This window comes from Antrostomus carolinensis, unplaced genomic scaffold, assembly GCF_000700745.2.
Source record: "Antrostomus carolinensis isolate BGI_N321 unplaced genomic scaffold, ASM70074v2 scaffold2172, whole genome shotgun sequence".
In the NCBI taxonomy this organism is placed as follows: domain Eukaryota; kingdom Metazoa; phylum Chordata; class Aves; order Caprimulgiformes; family Caprimulgidae; genus Antrostomus; species Antrostomus carolinensis.
Window position 1 is genome coordinate 62,738 of NW_010301462.1, and position 22,032 is coordinate 84,769.

A 22,032-nucleotide genomic window follows, 5' to 3' on the forward strand; every position below is an offset into this window, starting at 1 on the left:
TAGGGAAAGTCAAATTCATGATTTTAAACTGACAATAGTGTATAGCAGATTTAAGCAAGTACTTTTATTTCTGAATTTACGAACTTCATCTGCAGCATAAACAAAAGAAATCCTTCAAGCAGTTTCAAAAGACTGGACTTCAGTAACTGGAAACAAGTTATTAGAGCGCTCAAATCCCCGAGCTTAGGACAATTACTGCCCACAAATCAGGTTTGTGAAACAGACACAATAGGAGTTGATATGTAACACAAATTCACTAGATTGTACAAGCTGTCAATTGATTGTAAAATAATCTTAAATAAACACTTATTTTGCCATGACTTCACACACCTTTATCCTAAGACAACCTTGGAAAAAAGAAGGGGGACCCCAGCTCTACCTATAAACATCTGAAAGGATTAATTATTCCTTCTGTGTGCAACACAGCTCCCTGCAAAAAGACAGTGAAACTGCTCCATAATTGGATTACTCCAAACCGCTGATGGTTTTCAGCACAGTACTAAGGACCAAGAGCAGTACTAATAGAAGTTATTTTGCCAGACCAGTAGATTAGAAATACTTATTATTAGGTACATTGTATTGTATGCAGTTTCATAATCTGCAGATTTTAGGGAGAACTTACGGAACTTATGTTTTCTACTATAAAGAATATTAAAAAAAACCCACAACAAAACCCAAAAAACCCTGACAAGAGTAGTATTTGCTTACCATGAAATGAGGTTGTGTTAAAATACGCTTTAGCTCCTTTGCATCATTGTTCTCTGGGTAACATGAAATTTCTTCCAATACCTGCAAAACAAGTAGGAAAAATGCGCATAGTAACTTTCTTTTAAATAAAGCTATTAATCAAACCAATGAAAACCCTAGTTTTTGACAGGAAAGGACTTAGGAGAATGTGCCCCCTTGTCCCTTCAAGAGAATAAAATACCTAATTTCAATTTTCTTTCTGAGAGAGATTAAAGCAGAAATTTGAAGGAAACAGTTGTTCTTTTTTTTCAATTGACAGTATTCCTCCAGCAGCTAAATATACAGAGACAGAAATGAAGCACTAACTTATAGACGACACACATCACCACCACCAATTGCTACTTTCACAGAAGGTCTCAACTTATTAAAAAAATAAATTTACTAGCAGAATTAAAAATACTAGTAAAAACTTTTGTCCACAAATGAAACTGTTAAAGGCAAAGTGTAGGTGGTCCACCTGCTGTCCCACCTCCAAGCTCCAGATTTTATAAAATCTGAGCCATACTTCAGCTTATCATTAGGGGAAGGAGGAGGCAGAATGCATTTGCCTGCAACCTCATACTTTCACCTGTATTTTCCACATGCAACTACTTGGAACGTGATAACAGAGTTTTTGGCTTCTGGACGCACCTCCCAGGATTAACTGCTGGAAAATTTTGCAGAATAGGACTTCAGGGTGTCTATCAGTGTGACTGCAGTTATTACACAGTGTTTTAGTCTTCCTGTTCATTCTAGATTAATACCACGATAAACAATGTTTTCCCAGGACACTACCTTCAACAACTGTACTTTTATTGATAACATATAACATGACTTTTTTTTTCAGTACTTGCAATAAACAAACAGAATACTATTTGTCAGACATAAAAATTAAGAACATCTGTGTCTGTTTATATTTCATCTTAATGGGCGACCTTCACTGCATTTCTAGGTCTGCTCTTCTTAGAACTATCTATGATAATCTTGTTTTTCAATTTAAAAAGCTGATACCTAGAAACGTATCTTTTCTGTCACTAAGTAATATATAAATTGAAAATGAAAGCTATTGCATTTACACAACAGAAGCATTCCTTTCAAGACTGCTATTCTTGGAGCAAAGGTTAAATGATGAAACTGAGTAATATATATAATCCTTACAGACACAATGGAATTCTGCAAGTTTATGCAACATGCTATGTAACTTAAGTGAGAAATGGTAGAATGCTGAAATAATTCAGATTTTGAGCCAGAATACATATCAGTATCTTAATGAAGAAAAAAAATGTTCCACTTCAAATACAATCAAACTTTCAAAGTAAAAAATGTATTTTAAAGCCATTACCTCTTTGGCTCTCTGTACAGCATCACTTGGAGGATTCCTGATTTGTGGTGAAGATTTTGTGTTTATTTTGTCATAAAGCTGAAATAACAAGAAAACAAACTATTGAAATCATATGCTACTTTATATGAAGTAATGATGAGTGCTAACAATAGCCTGCTTATGTTACCATGATTAAGATGATTGTTAAACTGTGAGTCCCACAGATGTTTTGTATACAAAATCTAGCAGTTTAGGGTTTTGGCTTTGCATTTTTAAACATTTCCTGACTTGAACAGTGCCATAGATTCAGAGTTCATAGGATGACATGGGAAAGTTCAAGAGGTTAAGGGATTCTGCAAACCTCCCATGCTTTTTCCACAGATTTACAGAAGCTATATTCTTCTACTAGAGGTGATCCTATGAATCTTGAATAAATGCTGTAAATGATATATTCTGCTATAAAATCAAATTGATCCGCTCATCCCACTTTTCTCAATAAATCAATCCTCAAACATGCAAATCTAATTTAAATACATCTCAGAATATGGGAAAATGCTCTTGAAGATAGAAAGCTACAAAAGCCGAAGCCTTTGGAGAAGAGAAAAACAAACCTTTCCAAGAAAGATGGCTAATAAAAAAAGAGTACCCTTATTTTACTAGGCTTTTCTACTGGACAGAAGAATGCCAATGTATTTAAATAGGAAATCATAAACCTTGCAGGTTGATTATTTTTTAAAAAACGTTTTTAAACGCCCTCAACTGTGCAAAACACAACAGGAGAGAGATCTATCTACAATTTCAAATCACAGATAGATATTACAGGCTGTCTTTCATACAAACCTAAAAGATTGTGCATAGTTTAAAGAAATAAAGCTATACTTAAGAATACAAAGGCATTGTAATTAAGTAGCATTTTCAAATAAAAAACTTTTCGTTTCCATTTCAAGCAATATAAAGATGGTCATGTCTATAATAAATTCCTATAAAAATTTATGGACTACTTCTTTGAAATGTAAGACAAAAAAAGAGATACAAATAACTATTTTTAGGATATTAGAGAAGTTTTTATCACAGTGAGGGTGGTGAAACACTGCAATAAGTTGCCCAGGGAAATTGTGGAATCTCAGCTTTGGAAATACTCAAAATTCAACTGCAATTCAAAACAGTGTAAGTAAACAAACATTCAAAATACACAAGGGATTCTAACACCTTCATCAACTCCTAACACTGTAAAGGATGATTTGATAAGAACCCCCCATTTAGGCTGCTCAGCAAGGAGTCTTCAGGAGCTGCTTCTGAGAAGCTTATAGCCCCATCATTTGGCTGAGGACGGCCTTGGACATTTGAAAAAAGGAATCTTGTCAAGCTACAGAAATGCCCTCTTCTCTTTGTCACATGAAATACCATTTAGTTTTAGCAGAGATGTAAATTGCAACAGATGCAATCCAATACTATCATAATTTTCCTTGTGTTCCTTAACAATCTAATGCACACGTTTAACATTTCAGATCTGTTCACAAAAAGAGGAAAAAGTATCACTTCCAAAAAACATTGCAAGCAGGACAGTTATACCACTGTCTTGGGGAAAAAAAAGTAGAAAAGTCAAGCTAAATAAGTTTCTTCCACATTCAACAACTTCACCTTGTGCTGCCAAAACACTGCTATACTCAATAGTTTAAGCAGCCTTGACCGCTGTAAGTTTTTAAAATAAAAACTTTCTGATAGCTTATAGTTTAGGAGAAAACTTTAGTTGCATACACAATTCTTTATTTTTACCTTTTCTTAAATAAGTAAATAACACCTACCCAAACTCCAGTAACCCCAAATTAAGTATCACCTTTATACACCTGTTAAGAAACTGTGTCAAGCACTGTGTACCAAGTAAAGCGCGGTAAGAGCTGTTAAAAATGCATGATAACCAACATATTGAATGTATTTTTCTAGAAGTCACACACACATCCTGTCTGAGATTGATGAAATTACAGAAAAGTTACCATGAAAATATATTTATTAGTTATTTCTACCAATTGTCTAAAAGCTATGTTACTGAAGTTGCTGATTCCACTCAAGTCACTATGTTACTGTGATCCAAAACAACTGGCAGTTTACAGAAACAATTTTTTCTCATTATCATGGGAGAGGATAAGTTATCTTCTGAGACTAAGAAGGCAGCAAAAAGGAAAGTAGGAAGCAAAGTGCCTCTAAGAATGTTTAGAAAAAAATCAAGGCAAAGTTCAGACTAAACAAGGGTGCATTTATTTTTCTGTAGTGCCTTCGTGCTGACGCATGGCACTTAAAATTTCATCTTCCAGGAGCGCTACTTACTGAGATTTGCTTCCAAGGCACCAAATCGTTAGGAGAGACACTGACAGTACTTAAAAGAAAAACCTTCCTATTTGCATTAAGGCTCAAAGCCTCTATATTACCCAAGATACAGGATCCATTAATTGTTTCTGGAAATAGAAGACCGCCTCAGCTAGAGTAAGATGTATTTTTGGTAGCTTCACTAGCATGAGCAGACCTCTTCTACAGAATCTTCTTGGGTACTCTACCTCCAAAGCTCATTATAGTGGAAGGCACTCATTTCAGCGTTCAATGGAAAAACTATGCAAACAGCCTACACCACATTATATTTTTAACATGAGTATGTTTTTCTCTAAAATTCTGTTCAACCTTAACTCTAAAAGCAAGAAGCAAACAAAACAAAATAAATCTGAAAAGAAACTTGAACTTCTCCAACTTGAACTGCATTTCTAAATGGTAAATTCCTAATTAAAACCAGGGACATTTAATGAAGGTATACTGATTTAAGAAAAAAGGAAATACACTTCTACATTTGTTTAATTGGGTTACCATCACTTTAGCCTCTGCATGCAAGGAAAAAGAAAAGCATATTTTCTGCCCAAATAAAAATCATGCATCTAAGAACAAAGAATACAAGTAATACTTAAAAGAGGAGAACTATCTTGGCAGGAGGAAGGGAGAAATCTCAGGCAGCCAGAAAGCATAAATTCAGCTATGCATGGGTTTCTCCCAGAGAAGACTACAGCCAAATGCCACACCATAATGACATTTAAGAAACAAGACTGCTATATCTGTTTGTGGCATGTCCACAATAGATCACAGTTCTACGTTCAAAATACAGGAAGGATGTCAAGAGGCAGAGAGGGCTCAGAAAAAGCTTCCCAAAAAAATAATCTCTCCCCCTAGTATATTATAAAATGCTTACAGAAGACAGAAGTCTCATAATATAAGGGAATTCAGTATAAATGACAAAACTATCACTTGATCCAAGTAAAAGGAAGCATTCAGGACAAATTCAGAGTAGAATTAAAGCACAAATATCAACATTGCGGGTTATTAAGAGTGTAATGATTTACTCTCTTGGGAATTTTCAAAAATAACAAACAGACATTCTTGAAATAGTATACTCTAATTCAAGTTAGTTTTTGGACTTTTTAGCTTGCAAGGGGGCCAGGCTACATAATTAAAATTGCTTCTCCTAGCCACATATTCCATAAACAACAGATTAAGCTTTAAAATTTAAGTGTAAATAATTTATTTTGTAATTTGTTTGAAAATGATGTCTATATCAATAAAATCAGTGTTTTATGAATTATCCTAAAGGGAGCCAATAGCAGTAGTGAAAGATTTATTTTTGTAAGTGAAGTCAAGGAAGATTTCCACACGAGAAAATCCAAATGACACAAAGAAAAATGTAGTTTGTCAGCTCTTGACAATATTTTTTAAACACACTTTAGATGTTCAGCTAGTTGTTACTATCTCTGTGCTCTGAACTACTTTTAAAAGAGGAGCTGACCGTGACTTTCATCATGTCAAGGTTTCTTTGTCTTTTCATAGACGGGCCACAAATTCTTTGGTTTTAATTGTGGTTCTTGAAATGATGGTGAACACTGTCTTGACCTAAAACTGTTTTTAAGCCCTTTTTAACAACAAAACATCTGTACTTGTTAGTGACATTTCATGTTAGCAACAGAAAAATTTCCTAGTGCAGACAACAAGAATTGTTAACAAACTCTCCCAGTGAGAATTTTCACATTTCATATGGAAACAACCTTCTCTTCAGGCCACACAATTTCTCTCTGATATAATGCATTGTAACACAAAATTATTTTGGAGCGTAGTGGAACAAAATACAATACACAAGACAAATGCAATTATTACACACTGAAGACAGTAAACCAAGACTGTTTTCAAATCTATAAATACATACACAGCAATACCCCATTTATCTTGTTCAGATTCACATGCCTTATGTATTTCCAATGCATCCTTAGGACAAATTAAAATAATATTATGTACCAGATTGCATCATAAGTACTATTTCTATATTAACTGTTTATGTAATCAAAGCAAAAATAAGAACAACTCAAGATATGTATCTTTAAAAATACATCAAGTAATAATAAATAAACCCAGAAATAAAGGAAGTATTAGTACCTCTTAGTAGTTGCTTTATATTTTATTTTTTTCAATATATAATTTCAACAATGCTTTCACAGCTTTTTTTTTTTTATATATATATATATAAAAGTCTGATTCTAAAATGGTTCTTGTTTGGTATGTACTCATATAAACAGAGGATGAATCCAGGGCATTATTTTGTATCACATTTCCAATTTTAGTAACTCTGTTCAGTCTGGGTAGAATTTTTTGGCATTATGTTATTAAGCCTATTTCAAAAAACACATTAACTCTAACAACAATCAGTCTTTACTGGTTACAGAAGATGATTAGAAGCTTTCTGCCAGGACACAGCAGAAGCTGGTAAGAGGAGCAAAGCTTATACTATGCATTAATGCACCAGAACTGGCGAAGCAGTCCTACCTTCTTTGCAATCTTTGAACAAAGACTGTTTTGCAACACTTTTAAAATATTTTTGCACTTAAACAATAGCCATAGGAGAAGAAGGAATTTACAGCTCCATAATTTGTCTCTGAAAGCATGTGAATTTAGAGGTTCATTTACACACATTAACAAGAACACAAGAATCCAACACACCTTTACATGAATGTTTTACAAAATGTTAAAGAAAACTGCATGAAACCTGTTCGCACACACCATAGATTAAAGTAAACATTAATGACAATTACAGCCAGGCTTTATATACTCCTGTGGTACAGAGCACATTACTATGCGCAGTTAGCTACACAATTTTAATCACAGAAAACCAGCCTATTCACAATGCTGTGGTCTTTCAGCAGTCCTGCAACCCTAAGTTCTTTAGGGACCATACCAAAGGTGGTTTTTTGTGGAACAGAATTAACTGGTTCATTTTTCACTCCTTCAGTCCTCAACAGACAGAATGCTTTTCTATGTAATACCAACAGATTTTCAGCAGGGCAAAATCTGTATGTGCCCCAGTGATGGGCTTTCTTTTTGCTGGGATGCTCTATTTTGAAGTGATAGTAAATATCTCTGCCCCCTCTTCCCAGCAGCCCAACCTCCAACAACTTCATTCAGCAATAAGCATAAACATAACAATTAAAAACTTCTAATAATTTTTTTAAAAAAATATTCTTGTAAAATGCCACAGCAATTGTAACCTTTGGAATTTCCAGACTTCTGAGTACTTTGCAACTGTCTCAGTCCTCAGCACCAGTTCTTCTGCATGTGCTACACAGAAAATAAAAATTAAGACCTTGTTCTAGAAAAGGTTAACAATCACATCTGATATATTAACAAAACCTGATACAACAAATATACATTGACAGTACAGCTAATTAACAGAACAGTACTGCTTCTTAAAAAGACAAGTTTAACTTTAAATTTTGCATGCTAGAACACAAATGCTATGAAAAAAATACCCACAACATGTCAAGCAGCGTCACTATCAGTTGACCAGCTTTCTTCGTAGGAATCGAGACTTTTTGTCTTCTGCCTGTATAAAGGGAACTCGTTTCTTCTGATATTTCAAAGCAGACAGCCCAAAGCCTAATCCACAATCAGGCAGGCGAGACAAAATAACAAACTCTTCCCTTCTGACTAGTTTTTCAGATGTGCAGAAATTCCTTTTTAACCATTTCCTGTAAGAGGAGTCAGAATACTGTCCGAACACACCCCCCATTCAATGTCACACTGAGAAATATAGATACATGACAACTAGCTGAAATTTAGCCTCACTGCCTGGTCTAATCTTGAATGTAATCAAAGTTAGATTACACAGTGAAATCAGTAAGCATTTTATTTGTCCAAAATTTTCTGCAAGTTTCTGTGATGCAAATGACAAACTTTTGGTAAAGCAAGAGCTACTGAACTGCTAGAGCAAAAACCCCAGGATCTTTCAACACAAATACACACAAATTTTGCAGTGGATTCAGTTTTAATTCAGACAGACATATACTGTGTTGCCAACCTCAGATATTAAATCCCGAATTGAAACATCTAAAAATAATCATTAAAACATGTCCCTATGTATTTGACTTTTGCTTTCTGAACCGTATAATCACACGCAACACAGTGATATTAGAGGACTGGTTTTAATCACTTTTAGGTTTTTATACCTTCTAAAAACTGGAGGTGCTGCCCCTTGCACAGCACCATTTACTAACAAACAGGCTTGTTGCTCTGCTACCTTTCACAGCTCCCTATCGTGGTCCTCCATTTACCCTAGAGGTTTCATGTGCTGCAAGTCTGAAACCCATGACCTACTGAATTAAATAATATTCATAAGCAGTAATATCAAAGAAGTGCTAAAATTGAAAGCCAATTAGATAATTGATAGACCACTCAATTCTTTCTTCTGCCAGTTCTGTTTCACACGTCCCTTTTCAAGCAATAGGTTATAACCCTCCCATGAGTGCCTCTTTCCTTGGGATTCTACACCCTCAAGGAAACACATTGCTGAAGGTAACAAATCCTACTGGAAAACACACTGAATAACAAGGTCACAGTCAGCAGAGGCTTTATCTTCAACTTTGTTTAAAGACAGTTTGTTCTTTTAAACTCTCTGTTTTTCACTGTGCCTGAAGCTCACTGTTACCCTTTTTAGCATCAGTGACCTAACATTCATTTCCCAGCATAATTCTACAGCACATGTTACAGTCCCATCCCGTATGAAAGTCGGAAGCATATTTAAGGCTCTACTTTGTGACCTCTAGAGCACTCCAGCTCTAGGGTTACAGCCCTCCACAGCTTCAAACTTTTTTCTCTGCGATACACATATTGTAGAACAGGAGCATGATCCACCTTTGCATCCAAGTTCCTTCCTCAGTGAAATGCTGTACATTAAAATAGTGAACAAAACTACTTCAATAGAAGGTTTCAGAAAACCTTTAGTTTATCAGCTAAAACGAAGATTCCTTGACACAGTACTCACAGAACAAGACAGTCTGAATTGATTCTGTCTGAAGAGTTTGCTTCTGTCATGCCACAGAACTGACAGCTGCCATCATTGCAGCTTGTTACTTCAGGCACTCAGACTTTCCGTAACCCTTACAAAGGTCATGCTAATTTGAAATACTCAGTTTCTTTCTACATACTCATGTTCATGCAACAAATCAAATTTATGTAAAGAAAAATTTATAGTAGCATAGAGAAACACAATTTTCACTTTAATTTTGATTATTTATGTGATAGAACTGAAATACACATATTCTTCCTTTACATTTTAGAGGATTTTTTGTATGCAAAACATAGGCCAACTGTAATTTGTTTTTAAAAGTAATCTGCATTCGTACATATTCATAATGTGTTACTTGTAGAACAGAGTTACACTTGCTGCTACCTGTGTCAGAAATGAACATAAACCACTTCATTTTTTATGACTTTACTTACAACAACAGGTAAGGAAAAATGGTGACAAGTAAACTCAATCGACCCAATGGAATTTCAACTTTTACTCCAAGCTGCTTCATTTTTTTTTTTTTTTTGGATCATTTCACATTTAGGCTTCTTCACTTGTTTTATTTTAAATCAAGAACTTAACTTTTGGGGGAAAGAGAGAAGAGAGGAAATCCAACGAAAGTGGACAAAACATTTTTCTCTGTGTATTAGTTCAATTCACACTGCACACAGTTGGAAAACAATTGTCTTCTAGAGATTAAGAATGACAAATTTCATTGTATTGCATACACAGAACCTGAAACTCTGACCACACAAAACTGACATACCAATGAAGCTAAATGCCAACCAGAAAATGTTTAATAAATGTTAGCAGGTTGTTAATGACCACACTTCTGATGCACGTAGAGATACTACATGTTTCTTAGTGGTTAATGCATTACTACTGGAGAATAAGGAAATATATTAACTGATCTACTTCCAGAACTGCTAGAATAAAAACAACAAACACTGCCCACCAGATGTGGTCCTACTAAGTTGCCAGAACAGTATCTTAGTAGAGCACAAATGATCAAAGTTTATTCTACTGAGGATGAATAGAAATTAAAGGAAAGAAGGTGACAGGTATGGTATCTGTTTTATTAAGGAGGAACCCTGAAATGATTGTAGGCTTCCTTTCAGAAGGTAAACACATCCTCCAAAGCCCTAAGAAGTGCACAGCCAAAGGACTGTGTATGCATTGCCTTCGTAGTAATCCAAAGGGTAAAAAGGAACCCAGAAAGAAATCCTCCTCGCTGGCTTCACAGGGTCTGGTAGCAATTTGGTTGGAAGGAAAGCATCCAGCCCTTTGCAACTGTTGGCAATAGGCAAAGATGCCAAGTGGCATTACGTATGTTACCACTCAATATTTTATCATCTAAATCTTACAATGATGTATTTTGTATGCTTAGAAACACCAGGGGAACTAGAAGGTTAAGATATAGGGCACTGGGAAGGTTTTCCATTCTGTTATGCAGCTAAATGTTGGGATATCTGTTGTATTGATCTTTTGACCAAAACTTTAAAAATGTACCCAAATTTAAATTCTCGCAATAGGTGCAATTCTGTAGTGAAACTGCAGGCAGCCATGAACTGTGGGGAAATCACACAAAGTTCAATCTGAAAATAGGACTATAGAAATCTGTGCAGCTCCATACACTAAATCCACTGTGCTTATATATGTGAGTGTAACCATTTTTTAACTGTAGTTCTTACACTGCCAGTTTGGACAAGCAGTAATTTTAGCTTTTAAAAGTATAAAGGAAATATTTCTACTTATGCGTATTACACAGAACATTGCTTTTTACAGTCTTCATAGAATACAAAATATTTTCACAGTTTGTTCTAAATCAGTCTTTGATCTAATTTTATTTTTAAAAAAGTTATAGTTAAAAGCAGATTGAAAACACACTTATGCTTGTACTAGTTCAGACCACATGGTCAAGTGTCAAGATGTTGAGTAATATCTGACTTGTGTGTTCCATTTCTTTGCAAGGGGCTAACTTTTTACCTTCAGCATATGTGAGTTATGAACAAATTTTAGCTCTATTGTAGAACATATTCCTTTTTAGCAGAAACTACCATGTGCTATGCAATTACTCTGTAAATCCAAAGCCTTCACACTTCAGAGGTAAAAGAGCTGAGGAAAGGACTATATTCTTACAAAAATAAAGTGCAACGTACATGTGTTTTTTTCCACAACCATCCTTTTAAATTGTGCCTCTTGTTTTGCTTCATATTTACCAAGAAGTCTTTTTTTTGCCCCCTCCCCTTTTTTTAAATTGTGTCACAGAAGTACTGATAATAAACTGTTATGCTACTCCTCAAAATCATACAAGACATTATTTCCTTATATTTAATTTCAGATCTCCCTAAATGTCTCATTAATGTATGAGTCCAGACTCCCGTATCTAACGGCATTATATTTCACTGTAATTTAGGACTCTAACCTAGCAATTTGTCTCATATTTTAAGAAAAACCCATATTAATACTCATCATAAAAATTCTACTGACTGTTGAAGCTGCAGTTCTCAACAAGTGATACCAGATGTTAAAAGAAAAGTCAGACAGTACATGTACGTAGCTTGCCAAAGAGGAAGAGGTTCCAATTTAGCAAAATTCTACATCATATGCTATGATGTAGAATATACATAGATATAGATATAAGGTAAACACATGTTCTGTCAAACTGGAAAGTGTGATAAGCAAAGTCTGGGATTGAATCTTAAAAAAATACATTCTACACTTTAAAACTATAGTGACAAAACAAAAATTTAGATTTAAGTAGAGTGACTAAGATGTCTTCCTGTATCCTCAAATGAGGTGGGAACTCTTCAATTTCTGCTGCCATGAATTGACTGCAGATATCCATGGTACCTTTCAGTCCTCCACTACACACTACAAGACATCTTCAGTATGCCATCTAATCTTTTTCTATTTCAGGAACTCTCTACCACAAGTCCTTCCAGTATTTTTTTTTTTTTGGGGGGGGTCTCAATACCATTCCTGTATCATAAACTAGATTTTTCTTGGTTCACATTGCAAACATTTTAACTTCTTTTGGAAAGATGAAAGAAGTAAAACTGGGATGAGATAAAGGTACTACTTTACACATAGCAGTACCAAGGAAACAAGCACAGAAGCTGAAAAATCAACACAACAAAATTAAATGGTCCCAATAAAAAAACTCCACTCTCATTCTGGAATGTACCAGTGGAAGACATGGGCTTATATCATTATTTCACAAAATACTTTAACATATTTGTAATTTCAAGGACACAAAAATCCTATTATTTCAGTAAAATAGTAATTTTTTTTTTCTGCATCAGATATCTAACTGAAACTGATCTTATAAAAAAACATGGCAAACCATCTTTTAAAGATGACACCAAGCCCCTGATCAGATAAAAAAAAGCATAAAATATATTGATGTGCTGGAACGAGTCCAAAGAAAAGCAATGAAGCTGGTGAAGGGTCTCGAACACAAGTGTGATGAGGAGCGGCTGAGGGAACTGGGTTTGTTTAGCCTGGAGAAAAGGAGGCTGAGGGGAGACCTCATCACTCTCTACAACTACATGAAAGGAGGGTGTAGCAAGGTGGGTGTTGGTCTCTTCTCCCAAGTAACAAGCGATAGGACAAGAGGAAATAGCCTCAAGCTGTGCCAGGGGAGGTTTCGATTGGGTATTAGGAAAAATTTCTTCACTGAAAGGGTTGTCAAGCATTGGAACAAGCTGCCCAGGGAAGTGGTGGAGTCACCATCCCTGGAGGTATTTAAAAGATGTGTAGAGGTGGCGTTTAGGGACATGGTTTAGTGGTGGACTTGGCAGTGCTAGGTTAACGACTGGACCCCATGATCTTAAAGGTCTTTTCCAACCTAAATGATTCTAAAATTCTATAAACATCAGGAAAAACTAATCCCTCACCACAGGAAGAGCTATAAAAAGAGTTATATTACATGGACAAAACCCTGACACACGCCACAGAATAACCACAGACTCCTAGGTTTCATTCTCAATTCTGTCAGTTGAATTTACTCTTCAGGGTTAGATCACCATTAAGAAAAGGATGCTAATGACCACAAACTTAATTCCAGGGGGGATACAGAATCCATATGAAACTAGTTAAATCCACAATGATTAATTACAGAGGGTTGGCAAAGAACATAGCTTCTCACCTGCTTTGTGACATTGATCGCATCTTGCACCAGAAGGGGCTAATGTTGGAGTTAAAACCATTTTTGTTTCTCCCATGTAAACTTCTTGTAGTGATATACTGAGTATACAAATATACTGCAATGAGCTCATTAGTACAAAGAACAGTCAACATATACCAGACAACTACTTGAATAACTGGAAGTAACAGGCAGTGAAGCCTGATTGACTTCAAAGATAGAAGCACAGATTACTGGGCTGTTACTATATTGCCTTTGGGTATTTTAATGTAAAGTATGGGTAGACTGAAATACTATTCTGGAGAAAGCTCCCAGCACCAACAAAGTGGAAGTGTTATTCAAGATTTGTGAGCTGTATCTCAGACACTGTAGCATATCTTTATTTTTGTCATTTCTCAGAGTAAGTACCAAGCTTGTGGAGAAGTAACAAATCTGTGAATCTGAAGTTTTATAAGGAAAAAAACCTGAACAGGTAGCCCTTATAGTTAATATGGAACTGAAACTAACTTGAACTACACTCAACATAAAAAGAGGTGAAGAAAATGTAGAAAGTAAAAGATGAAAATGATCTTCTTTACCTCAAAACAGTATCAGTGAAGTTAATTAAACGTTCTACAAGTGCCAGGAATACAATTCTAGTGTTCTTTGACAGATCAGGGCCCAGTAACATAAAATACACTGTAATCAAGGGTATTTTTAATTCTACATATGAAAAAAAATGCTACCCATTTATGCTCTTGGAGTAAGATATGTTGGTGCACACAGACATACACATACACTTGCACAGACACAATGACACACCATTGACACAGGGAAGATGACATTAGGTCAAGAAGAATGGGCTAAGTTGTACAATTCTCATTTAAAGTAAATATTTTATTAAGCTGAATTTCATCTGATGATTCACCACATCAGCAGTGTGCTCAGAAATACTCAGAAATGACAAAACATTAGTTAGAAAGAAAACAGGTTAAGTGCAAGAAAGCAACTCTCAGAGTGTCATGCAATATGACCCAGAATTTTACACTGTTGGAAAGTTGTGGATACATAAATTTCTCAAAAATTAATCCTAATTAATATAACAGTTACTGTTAGCTCTTACTTGTATTAGTTTTGTGTTTAAGAGACCCAGTCATATATCAGTGTTATGTAAGATATTAAAAAAACATGGAACAAAAATGGTTTTTGCTCAGACTAAATAAGACAAATTCTCTATATAAATTTGTAAGACAGAAAAACAGGAAGAACAAGAAAACAGTGAGATGATGCTGACTAACACAGTGATCTACATATCACAGGAACACAGAAAATTAAATGCAAAGATATGAAGAAAGCTGAAAATGAAAGGTATTTCAGAGAATGATTATGAAATAATGCAGAAGAAATTCTAGAATAGCCTCTACTTTTAGTGTTCTTTCACGTACGGCTTTCCAGAGAAGTTACCTTTCAGAGAATAAGCATACTGCACTGGTGATGATGTTGCAGCCCACCTGCTGAAGGAATTCTTCAAACAGTTCTCCCTAAGGCTTGGTCAATGTTCTACACTACTTGGGAAAGGAATTTCCATTGCAGTGTGAGAGACAGTCCCTCCCACTCCCTGGGGCTGAACATGCTGCCTCTGCTGGACTGGGATAAAAGCCAGATTTGGTTCCCCAAATAGCAAGGTGCTTTCCTGCCAACATAGTTTCATAGTTTTTTTTTCTTTTCTTTTCTTTTTTTAAAAAAAAACCAACCACCCCAAATATTTTCCATTTGCTTTTGTCTTACAAACATATCAATTGAAGGATAATTAAAAATAGGAAAACAAAAGTGTTTTAAAAATGAGAAAGGATTGCTTCACATAACCATAAGGTTCTGAGGGAGTTCAGCAAGACATCTAGCAGACATACACTTTCTGATCTGTTTTTGCAAAAGAAATGTATTCATGTTGCACTAAAACATGTTCCACTTACTAAACTTAACCAGTAGTTAAAAGAGTGCAAAGAGCAATGTTGATCCAAAAACTTAAACCACACTATGTGATTTACACAAAGCAATTGTTATCGAAATCAAAACATAGAAAAATTAGATGATTCATGAAAATATTTAAAGTTTTTTATACAGAGCTGCTGGTTTTATTTTCTTTTCTATATCATATGATAGATAATCCACCAGTCTATTAATGATTTATTTTAAAAGAAAGGAAGAAGGAAATGAAAGCGTCCTGAAAACAGAAATCAAAATGTCTTTTGCTTTGTTTTTTTCCAAAGGATATAATAGAATTACTAAATTAATACACTTTGCTCAGAAAAGAACAAATCAGGGATAAATGTATGAAGGGTTTAAAACATTTTCAAATAGAGAGCTACAGTAGCAGCCATGGCTGGACACTGCTGAATAGCTGATACTTTTACAAAAGGCATTCAAATTTACCATGCCAACATCCAGCATTGAGAGGGTAAACAGAACAAATGAAAACAAATTCAGTAGAAAGCTTTAGCCAACCACGTAAGAGGCTAAACTGAGGTCCCAACAACATTCTTTCTAGCAAAAGAAAAAATATGTTTCCTTAAAAGTCTGGACTTCAGGACCAAATCTCTTTGGATGACTGAGTTCAAAAGAAATACTAAGGGAACTCTGAAGTGCGCACGGATGCATGTTCCCGTGAAAGATTACCGTTAGCAGCAAAGGATAACAGACATAAAAGTAAGATTCTCTTAAAAAAATCAGTATGCCTTAAATGTATGCACTATGAATATAAATTAAACTCTAAAGGGAAGAAGTGGCTACACATATAGATATGATACCTATAGCTACTCCAAAATTTATTTAAACGAATTTATTTAAAACCGTACGTGTGACACCAGCCAAAGGTAAAATAAACTTTCTTCAAAGTTTGTAATGTTTCTATTGCAGATATACTTCCAGAAATAACAAGACTTACCTTAACGATTCCATCTATGAAAATAATGTAACAAACTTCTTAAAGTAACAGCCAAAAGATACCAGCCTAGAGAACTATCTGATTCAGGACAGACAGATGCAGACAAAGCCAGTAGCACAGAGAGGCCCCAGCCACACAAAGGCTAATATTGTGCTCCTGCTGAGCAAAAATCTCACTTGTAAATCGAACGACATCTGCATTCAGAATCACCCACAAAAAACGTGCCTGGAGAGGTGACCAAACTACTTGACTCAACAAAAGAAAGATTTCTCTTGTCTCCTTCAATGTAAGCAGCTGCATAAAACAGTAGCTTCTGGTTTTACTTTTTCGCAAACCTTGATTCCTCTGATGCACCAATAGAGATGAAACACAATGTTTAAAGACCTTCCCCATCAAGCACAGCTTTGAAGCCCAGTATGCTTTTCAAAACAAATAATCATTAAAGTAAAATCTTGTGTCATGAAAATAGCCAAATGCCAATGTCTCCAAAATTAGTAACCTCTTCACATTTATTTCCAATTTCTTTATCAGTACTGCTGACAGCTATGCCTCTTTCATGAAAGTTCATAAAAAAATCTTAATCAAAGCATTTGATAAGGCTTGTAAAAATCTGTCAATAGTAATAAAAAACTGCTTCACGACTTAAATATAGCTTTGTTTTTCCATAAAGTTGTTTATATCCTTTCCTTAATTCTATTACATTCTTTATTACCTAAATTGGATATCAGAATGGAACAATCTATATAGTTTATAGGACAGGAACACCCTACAGTGTTCACAAGAATTTTGATCATCACAATTCTACCAGAAATGCAAAAAAACCAAAATCTGTCCAACCCAAAGTTACACTTTTGCTTTACAAAAAATTTCAATTATTAAACAATAATTTTTTTTTTAGGTAGTGAATATTTCTAAATGGTTGCTTCTAGAAGGCCCTTTTCTTTACTCTCCCCAGTACACAAAACTAAGTTTTTAATAAAGAATTGTGTAACTTCTGTACAGAAAAAAACGCTGAACACGATAGAGGGATTTTGTGAAATTACGAAAAAAAAAAATAAAAAAAAAATCATACAATGAAACTATTCCATAAGACCACATTCAGGATATGCTGGTGTATTGGAGGATTTGGCCCAGAGTGAATATGAATTACTTTGTTAAGTAGTTGGCACCTTTCTCCCCTTCGTTTTGAACAGCTTTGGCACCTAAGTAAAGTGGAAGAGAGTCTCAGGATAGCTATCTAAACAGACATACATAAATTAATGAATTAAAAACAATCGATGGGATGATAGGAATCCTGCTTTCTGTGGCCTTCAGAGGTGCCTGTCCTCATAACATGCAAGTTAATGAATTACTGAGAAAGAAGACACATGGATAACTTGCACTTCTAACACAAAGATTGACCCTTCTTTTTTTTGCTTTCAGAAAAAGAGTTCGTTCAGAAGCAAAAGAAGGTATTTCAACAGCAGGAGTCAACTACCATCATATGCCTAATCTAAAAATAAGGAAAACTCTTGAGAAAGAGTAGGAACATTAGAAAAATTTAACTGTGGAAAAAGGCCAAAGAAGAGGAACACTAGTTTTAATGCAAAGTGACAGCCACAACTTCACAACAGATTATAAAATTCCTACTTAGTGGAATATAATGCTTTACAGGTGACTTATTCTGGTGGCCTTATTAACCCCAAATACTCTGGGTAGAACAAACAGTTTCCCTGTTATTCCCTGTTTCCTGACAGAACTTCATCCAAGTAAAACTGATGATTTTTTTAGAGTTCTGGGAGAAACTGGAATAGTATCTGCATAAACAGAAATCAATCTCCCACATTCAAGCTACTGAAATGAAAAAGCTAACTTTTCAAATAATACTGCTTCCATCCTTCAAATACCTATTTCATGACATTGCAATCTTTTAGAATTTTATTTTGTATTTTTCTAATAAAAGTATATTTGGGAAGATTCTATCATCCCCCTTCCACATAGCATAAAAAAAAAAAAAATGCTTTTTGATAGTGTTTTGTTCTCACAAATATGTTGTTATAGTGTGCATCTAAATGTATTTCTTTCTGTCTATGAAAATGACCATTACTTTTAAATAAAAGAGTGGTAAAATGATATGAATTTATTGCAGTTTTTTTCTTGTTCAAAAGGCTACAGCATACCATTACAGAAATATTATATCATTAGTGAAGTCTATGAACCAGACTGGTACTGTAAAGAACAGAAAAATGCAACAGCATTGCAGAAGTGTGACTAAATGTCTGGTAGATCTGTCATACAGCAAAATACTTAAACTAAGGCCATCTGGTTTACCAAAGCCCAAGAAAGATATGACAAAATAATAATGGTTAATAAATATCTAAAACCTTCCCACATGAGTGACATAAGTGTTTTGGTTCTTATTACACTCATGTTATTATCTTCCTGCCCATATTTTTATTTCTCATTCATATTATCTAGTCACCCTTCTATACTGCAGCATGCAATACAAAAAGACAGAGCAATTTAAGCATCTGGAAACACAAGCTAGATGAACTTACATTGGGAAAAAAAGATTCATATTTTAATGCAAATTGCAGGATGAGTTGTTGGAGATACAATTCAGGAAAGTCATGAGCTCTTAATCCCTTCTTCCTGCATGCTTAATGTAATTTTATCCAATGACTGTTTAATGAACAGTTATCAAGAACAAAGATTAGAACTGTAAAACCTTGTGGCAGAGCAATTCCCTCATCACTTAACAGGTAACTGTCTCTGGTTCCTTGAGAGTGTTGGGTTTGTGTGCATGAGGGCAGTGGGGCGAGGGGCTACCCTGTGAGAAGTTTTGTGAAGCTGAAGCTCCCCTGACTCCAAGGTGTACCCCCCAGCCCAGGCTGAGTCAATTAGCAATAGAGAAACGCCTCTGTGAATCTGTATCTGTGACAGGAAGGGCTGTCTTGAAAAGAAGGTGGAGAGAACCTGGAGGAGAGGCCACAGACCCGAACAAAAGATAACCATCAGCCTAAACAAAGTGAGAGCTTCCTTGCCAGGAGGAAGGAGGACAGAGAACCTCAGACACCCAGTTCAACTGCATGGAGTAGGAGAAGGCAAATGAGGTCCCCTGCAGCCCATGGAGGTTCAATGGTGGTGCAGATACCCATGTGTAGGCTACAGAAGACTCCACGTTGGACCAGATAGCCAAGCCCGAGGGCAGGTGTGACTGTACTGAGACCCCGGAATTGCTCAATGCCAGAGCAGGGGTGGAGCCCCAGAGCCAGGGAGGAGGAGGTGCACTGGCCTGGAGGCCCATCTGCAGCCCATGTCTTCAACATGAAGTATCCATATATCCCAGAAAAAAATCAGGGAAAGTTTTTTCTGCTTCTTTTGGACCTTTATTTTAGACCCCAATACTGTGTAGACACAGAAATCAATGGCAGCATGATGTGCTTTTCAATTTGTCCTTAAATGAGGGTCTTGGTACCCAATGTAAGGGATGGAGCGTTAAGCCTGCAGCGATACTGAAGGTCCCTGTTCTAGCAGAGAGTTGAAGTTCGGCAATACTTCTACCTCAAAACTATACATATGTTTTCCCAAATTCACATAATTTTGGAGAAAGTACAATGTATCTGCTTGTTAGGCTTTCTTGGTTAAAAAATATTGGGAAATATAAACAGGATTTCTGCATGGGACAAGATAACAACAAATTTTGAAAACAGGAAGTCCTCAAGGCACAGAAAGATAAGTAGTGTACAGACATTTTTCTCTCAAATACCAGACTACTTGCATTTCAAAGTTATTTTTGCAAAATAAAGCACTGTGGTTTTCTGGAAGAAACAAAAATTAATCTGTGAACCATCTGATATGTTGGTCTGTACGTGTAGCCAGATAGTGAACTATGCTTACAGACAGTGAAAAAAGAGGAACTAGATCCTGATTACGCCTCCTGGAGGCACTAACCTCCAGCTTTGTAATTTCTGCACGCTTTCTTGTGGAATACCCATTGCTGTCTTATGGAGTAATAGTTCTCATGAACCACAGAATAATACAGACTTAAATGACTGAGCATATTACACACCGTGTTGACTAACAGGACAGAAACAAGCATACGTAGGTGTTTCACACAAAAAATGTCATATTTGTAAGAATATCCATAGAACTGGTCTAAGATCATTACATTAGTTAAAAATAATAAAAAAGGAGTGAATCTGTAGAGTTTTAAAGTTACAATTCACATTTAAAATAAAAAATAAAATGCAGCCTTTATCAAAGAAAAAAGCCTATTCTGATATTTTTTTAAAGCAAAATTAATTATTTTTATTAATTCAAACTATTAATTCAAACCAAGTCACTAACCACTTACATATTCTAAAATATTCTGTATGTATAGTCCCAAAATGTGCTTTTGTGTAAAGTGCTAGTTGATTGCTACATTCCACACCTAAATACTCTAACTTTGGTATGAAACAAAAAAGACAATATATTCGGCATAAACCAAAGCATTATCCAATCAACAACAGATACAGAAATGCATCCAAATAATTTATCATAGAAAACTTACATCTAATAGTGTGTGAAGGTGCTGATCCTGGAAAACACTGTGAAGAAAATCTAAGTCTTTTTCACTGCAGTCTGTAAGTGCATGAATTTCTTCCAGGCTGTCCAGCACCTGTGAGACTGCTCCTGTGGGACAATAAACAGGAAAAAAAAGAAAAAATAAAAATCAATAGAGCAAAGACTCACGGTAAACTGAACTTTGGAAAAGGAAACTTTCACTTCATCTGGTACAACTGGAACAGGAGCTTTAAAAATTTGGATTTTTTTACAGAAAAACTCACTGAATAAACTTTACATATATCAACAGTGCCCATATACAGTGTAATTACGTATAAGAAATTGTTTAACTGAAGGAAGGTTAACACCTGTTTTTATTAAGCTTAGCTTTCTTCTATTTTAGCTTGGTTTCCAATGATGTTTTACAAAGTTACTTGAATTATCTGCCCAATTACCTGTCCTCAACCTTCTCTTTTTTCACTTTTTGAACTGCTGGTCAATTTCAAATACATGTTCCAAAGCAGTAAAAATTTGAAAGAACCAAAATCAGCATCTGGATAAAGAAGAGGATAGAGAAAGAACTGACTGCTGTCTCCTCTGGAGGGAAAAAAAAGGGCTGTAACATGAGCTCCTGTTTTTGTTCTGTTTGTTCTGCTTGCCTGGTTATCTCAGACCCAGTTATAATACTTGCTGCCTTTTGACCAGTGGATTGTTTTGGGTCATAAGAAGATGGGGACGATTTTTATATGACGTAAGGTTGAAAACAGAAGTGAGGGATATGGGGACAAAAATGAGAAACAGAAGGCATTACAGAAAGTGGACGTCCATGAGGAGATTTGAACTTACATCAGGGGAGCATACAGAGGCACAACATAAATCCATAGTAAACCAGCCATATTGGTTCTTTGTGGAACAATTTGTTTTAAAAATCAGGTATCGGTGGTGGCTGCTTACGTGCATTACTAGAACGCTAACTTTGGCTTATCTAAACACCCACAGCCCACGTCTTTTCTCAGTGGTAC

The 22,032-nt window shown here is 35.4% G+C and overlaps 1 protein-coding gene across 2 annotated transcripts in view; it reads right to left on the reverse strand.

Moving 5' to 3' along the window:
• The window catches only part of CASK (calcium/calmodulin dependent serine protein kinase), a 149,938-nt gene that overhangs the window by 41,024 nt on the left and 86,882 nt on the right, over positions 1-22,032 (reverse strand). For both annotated transcript variants that reach the window (XM_010163449.1, XM_029083886.1), the window contains 3 exons: positions 21,018-21,139; positions 2,069-2,146; positions 709-789 (listed from right to left, as the gene is read on the reverse strand). In XM_010163449.1, coding sequence (XP_010161751.1) covers positions 709-789; positions 2,069-2,146; positions 21,018-21,139 — 281 coding nt within the window. The remainder of the gene's footprint in view (positions 1-708; positions 790-2,068; positions 2,147-21,017; positions 21,140-22,032) is intronic.